This window comes from Opisthocomus hoazin, chromosome 9 (genome assembly GCF_030867145.1).
Source record: "Opisthocomus hoazin isolate bOpiHoa1 chromosome 9, bOpiHoa1.hap1, whole genome shotgun sequence".
Taxonomy (NCBI): Eukaryota; Metazoa; Chordata; class Aves; order Opisthocomiformes; family Opisthocomidae; genus Opisthocomus; species Opisthocomus hoazin.
Window position 1 is genome coordinate 40,960,075 of NC_134422.1, and position 6,000 is coordinate 40,966,074.

Consider the following 6,000-nt stretch of genomic DNA (forward strand, 5'->3'; position numbering starts at 1 on the left):
CAAATGAACGAGCAGTATGGTGAAGTCAAATCTGGCAGTCAAAATTTGCAGACAGGAAAATTGCTATTGGTAGAACTGAAGAGTATTGTGCGTTAGCAGTCTCGTTAGCAAGCGTGTATGACAGGTTTACTGGATTTGCACAAAAAAAAAAAAATGTTTTGCAAATCCAGAACCTCACTGTCTGAACTTTTAAGAGGAAGCGGTGGAAATACAAGTTTTAAAACCGAAAATCGTAACAAAATGTTGTGTCCCGTCTTCGGTAGCATATAGAGAGGTGATTGTTGAAAGGTTGTCAGATAGACTAAGTTCTCATTTGGAGAGAAAGCAGCGTAGTCGAATGGTCTGGAACCATTACTCAAATCTACTCTTACTAAAGCAGAATTGGGATAAAAATGGACAGAAGAGTTGAAGGAGATTAAAAACAGACTTGATCTTTTGCTCATGTCTCTTACTGGCAGCCTTTCCCATGAGGAAGATATTGGCCTATTACATTATCTCACCTTTAATAAAGCGAATTTTCAGATAGTTTAATGTTTTGCTTTAAGATTAATCTGATTACAGGCTTACAGTGGTACATTTAAAGTATGTCTGTTTTTGCTGGCCATGATTAGGGAAAGATGGCTTGCAAAAAGAGGAAGACAATGCTGGGTGAAAAGGAAATAAAGTTTCAGATTTAAAGCAAGGTTAAACATGTAGCTGGAAGGAGGTTATGTGATTTGTTTGAGGGTGAAGGCGTTGTATCAAATACCCACTCTGATCAACGCATCTCTTGCCATGAAACTTAAAAAGGCCCAACAACATTATTTACCTGGTGACGCACCCATATTTAGAAGAACTTTCAGCAAGCATGGTCCTCCTGTTCATCTGTGCTCTTGTTTAATGACGGTCAAATGAACAGTGCTGCGTGACGGGTAACAGTCTCACTCTACATTGTGGTGGTGAACATTGCATATATATTTTCTCTGACCTCTGAAATCTTTCACGTTGTTGTTTGGATTCGGAACATGAATGATCCCTTATCACAGTTGTTTAAATTTAATCCACTTTGTAGCAATCTATTTGGCTTTTTTGACTTTGCAAAAACCATTCATGGCTGAGGCTGAATGTAATTCATTCCGCCTGGGGCCATTACACAAGAGTGGATTTATTTTCACCATAAATTGTATTCTTTTGTGCTCTCCTTGTGAAGCTCTTGACTTCTTAGACTTGTAGTGGAGGAAAAGGGAAGGGAGCCGTGCGGGCTGAGCTGAGATTTCTGTGCACCCAGCGTGAATGAGAGGAGGAGCTGTGCAGGACTGCACGAGGATATGTGAGCCTGAGCCCTAGAGAGCTTGCTATGACTGGAAGAAAAGTTAGCTGTGCAGTAGCAGCTTCATTCAAATTTTTTGCAAGTAGTGTGAATAAAAAGCGAAATCTCTTGCACGTCAGAGACTGAATAGATGTTTTGCTCGGAAGGTTGCTTAAATGTTTGACTTGTTGCTGTTCAGAGTGGTACCTGCTGCAGCAGTGATACCGTGTGAATGATAGTATGAAGTCTGTCACAGAGCCTTTAGCTATATGGGCTTGAGTTCTTCCTCTGCTGTGGCAGGCAAAAAATCCTGCTTTTTATTCCAGTAGAAACTGAATTTGTGATGATAACACTTGAACTCCACAGATGTGTAAATCAATTACACAGGAAAGAGTGCCAGCACTCAGTTTTAATTTTTTTCAAACTAAATTGTATTTTATTTCTAGCTTCTACTTTAATTTCATGTATGTTTAATTAAATCAATAGGAGCTTCAATTAAAGCTATGCTCAAGACTGGGAATGCTGCAAAATGTTTAAGCATTTAAACAGTGCCAGCTAGGATTTGAATTAAAATAAGCGGAGACGTGTGTGATGTGAATAGGCACACATCACCATAATGAAACATTGGACAAATAAATGCTCTGCACTCCAAGGGAGGAGCAAAAAAAGTTTCCTAATTGTATTGAATTTGTGAGGCTAATTTACCAAGTGATTTTACATCAGTTTAATTTTCTCTGGATCACTCCAGGACAGAAATAAAAGCAGTGTATAAATTACTGTTTCGGTTTTGTATTTTCAGGTGCTTCAGCTACGGAAAGTCATCTGGAAATAGAGGGGATGGCAAATTGTCTGCCATATTATGGTATTTCTGATTTGAAAGAAATTCTGAATGCGGTAGTTAATGGAAATGCAAAGGAAGTATATGAATGCAGGCCTCTCAAAGTGGTAAATTACTTGGAGGTAAGACAGAAGTTTGCTTTTAAATATTGGCCAGCTAAGCTTATAATAAATCCTTAAGCAGATTGAAAATGTTTCTTCAGTTTTCTGCTGTAATTAACATAGCTCTCTTCTAAACAGAAGTTACTTTTGAAAAGGAGAATGTCATATCCTCTCTGAGGTGTATGGGTTCTGCATGGCTTATCAAAGTATTTTTATCAGACATATCCGAAACCAGCCGCCCAGTGTGATACAGTACATGCTGAAAGCTGATGTTCACAAAGTGTTTCTGTATAGGCAGTTCTCAAACTAGGAAGGCGTTTTTCTGTTAGAACAGAGAACTGCCGTAAAAGTGCTTTACAATGTCTAGAAGGTGGTTGAATCCAGAACAGTCATCAAGATTTAAGTCCTTTATAAATAAATCTATGAAGAAGTTACAAAACTATTAAAGGTAACAGTTTATGAAAAGTAGGCGTTAATAGAAGCTTAGTTCTCATGTAAACCTCAATGAGATGTGAAAATCAGAAAGTGCACCACTTCCACTTGAAGAAGAAAAAAATCCAATGATTCATCAAAGAAAGGGCAGAGAGAGACAAACAGAAACTTATTTGCCAGCAAAGCAAGCTGGAATGAAGACATTGAAGTAAAAACTTAAGTCTCTCACACGGTGAACCCTGTATGCCTCCGCAAATGCATGTCTTTAGTTAACGTCAGTAACGTCTGCAGTTAAAGGGAGCACAGACCTACAGCCAGCAGAGTCTTGCACCATTCAGTGCAATAGTGACCAAGTTCTGCAGTGCACAGAGAGGAAACCATGTGCTCTTCACAAGCAGTCAGCATTATTAGTTGCCAGAAATACAGTATTTGAGTAAAAGGATCTTTAATCTGTTTTCTTACAGAAGTTATTATGCAACAGTTGGAACTGGGATGACTCTTGTTAATATTTGTTATGCACATAGATAAAGTCGTCCATCCAGAGACAATAATGGGCATGAAGTTCCAGAAACAACTAATCTATGTGATACTAGTTAAAGCTGGAGTAACTAACAAAAGTAGTTTTCTGTCATTTCTTGTCTAGATGTTTCACTAATGCTATCTTTAGTCCCAGCTCTGAAGACCTCTGTTCAAACAGGTTACCAAAATATGTCAAGTCTCTTCTTCCTTAAGCATTGGCTGACATGCTTTCCTCAGTCGGGCTGCTTCAAAATGGGACCTAGGCATTTACACAGAATATGTGTTTTATCTTTTAAACGTTTATTATAGAAATCTTTCCCTGTCTTTTTGGGGCAGTAAGTTTACAGCTTACAGTTTGGAGCTAGTGATTCTGTTGCGTACTACTGAACTATTCTTGTGCGCTGATGAAAGAAGCTTAAAGAAGGGATGAGTGAAGTGTTGAGACAGGAATGGTTTGCAACTTGGTTTGGAGGCAGAAGCTGTGTTTCCTCTGCTTACAAATACCCATCAGTCAGACTGGGTGGGATGGAGTTGGCTTATATACATAGAGAGAGATACACAGACACACACCCCCAACGTGTGTATCTGTATACAGGTATGTATGGATATGTACACACACATACATGTAAAGGTATTTATCAAGAGATTGTCAAAGGAAGGCTTACTAAGAGCAATGTTCATCCGCTGAAGAACTGTTAGAAAGAAGATGCATGTGCAGCAGTAACAGGAGCTGGAAAACGCATATTAACTAGGAATTGTATGGCTTGCTGTCAAGCAAAAAAAAAAAACAACCTGTAAAAGTAAGCACTGAGTTTTCTGATCATTCTGGGGGGTAAACACTGGAAACACCATTCACTCATTCACTGTCATGTTTTAGAATTGCAGCTTATGGTGGGAGTTTGATGTTTGAGCAGGCAGCATGTCTGCAGCTTTTGCTGTCTTTTGGTAGACCCAGAAGACAGAGTAGGGTAAGGGCTAAAGAAGCAGCCCTCCGAGGTAGAGAACAGTCCGCAGTGATCTTTCTTCCACTTGGAAGAGTGGGAAAAAATACCAGACAAACAAAAGGGGAATAGTCAGATTCAAACGCTGTGAACGCTGCTTCAGGTTTGTGCGATGTAAAGGGGGATTGGGTGCCACTTCCGTTTCTGTCTATGCAACCTAACTAAAGCTCAGAAGAGAAGGCAATGGCAGGAAGGCCCCTACTGGAGGAGGAAGCAAAAAACCCAAGCGCTTCTTTATGAATTTGTTTGATTCTTTGAGGGTGGGTGCTTCAGTAATAGTGTTTAGCAGTCACTTCTGCTTTCTAGTATTGTGAGATAACTGGATGCAACAGACACAGTTAATACAGCATCAATCTAAAATTTCACTATAGTATGTTTAAAACTTTGTTTAGCTGACTGTTGGACTTCATTTATGTTAGTTCTAAAGTTTGTGGTGTAGAATGTGTCTCTTGAACTGGTAAACATCTTCAGCTGATGCTAGTGCCAGCAGGAAATAAGATACTCAGAAACACAAAGCATCTTGCAAAAGTGGACCCTGAAAGAAAAAGAGTGCAGACATGACGAGGAGACTGGCTGTGTGTGACTCCAGTGTAGAAGTGTCATGAAATGACCAATACGATATGTTCAGAGTTACATTTGGGTTTCTGGGATTGGAATATTTATCAACAGAAAAGAGAAGAATGACCTTTAAACAGTGAGTGCTTAATTTCTGCTTTCTGGTAGCCCCAGGTCAATGTGTTAAAAAGCGGCACTTAAAAACTGTTGGGGTTTTGTTTTTGTTTTTGCTTTCCACAGGGAGAAGCAGTACGTTTAGCTCGGCAGCTGCCCTTACATTTGTCAAAAGAAGATGTACAAAACACAATTTACAGGATGAAGCAACAGCTTGGAAAGGAAAATAAAGGCTGTGTTCATGGTCGTCCTTTTTTTCATCACTTAACAGATATTCCAGAAGTTGACAAGCACAACTCCACGGAAATTATTCAGTAAATGGAACATTTTGTTTGGGATCATATTTCTCTTGCTTAATTTTGATCATTACTCTGTCATTTCAGCATGTTTTGTGCAAAGCTTTTGTATAATGACTTTTCATTATCCTATGTTCACCTCCTAGAGACTTTTTTTATTTAAATTCAAATGCTACTTGAAAACTGGAAATAAATACTGTAGAGAAATAACTCATTGCTATTTTTTTAAAGATTTTATTAAAGAAATGTTCTCAACTGGTTTGATGCTTTTCTTATTGCTGCAGGTTTAGAAAATACAGTACGTCAGAATTTTTCAGGTGCAAAGTGGTCAGAAGTTGCTTTCAACAGAGGTTGGCAAAGTTTATTCTACCAAGGACATGAGATGTTAGTTTTCAGAGGAATGCCAGATAGCTGTAGGTATTTAAAAGTGGCATTGCCATAGGCAGTTGTTATAGTTACAGTTTTGTGGTGGTAAAAAAAAAGTACAGTACACTCTTAAAACTTTAGATCAACAAAAACCGGCCGGTGACTTGAGAGATGAAGGGATCAGAGTCACAGGAGCAGAGGCTGGCGCTGAAAGCAGATGCCAGTACGTGTCTGTTGGTGCAATGCTATGCTTGGGGGTGGGAGACATAAACTCTCGTCGTTCAAGGAGAATGTGGCATAACTAGGCCAGAGTCTGCTGTGTGGAGAGTTACTGGTTCTCTTTATACCACAACACAGTGTTTGCTCTTCTGTTTCAAGTAGTAGCACGCTTCTGTGAAGCTATCCGATGATGCCTTCTGCGCATAGCAGGTGCAGTGTCTCTGGAAGAGCATGTTTTAGAACTTCTAGGAAAGATCAGCTGAAAATTCCC

At 39.3% G+C, this 6,000-nt stretch overlaps 1 protein-coding gene across 4 annotated transcripts in view; it reads left to right on the forward strand.

The window, feature by feature from the left end:
- Positions 1-5,356, forward strand: part of PMS1 (PMS1 homolog 1, mismatch repair system component) — a 46,678-nt gene extending 41,322 nt beyond the window's left edge. For all 4 annotated transcript variants that reach the window (XM_075429802.1, XM_075429801.1, XM_075429800.1 and 1 more), the window contains 2 exons: positions 2,088-2,248; positions 4,975-5,356. In XM_075429802.1, the coding sequence (XP_075285917.1) occupies positions 2,088-2,248; positions 4,975-5,166 (353 nt within the window). In that variant the 3' untranslated portion in view covers positions 5,167-5,356. The remainder of the gene's footprint in view (positions 1-2,087; positions 2,249-4,974) is intronic.
- The last annotated feature ends 644 nt before the right edge of the window (positions 5,357-6,000 follow it).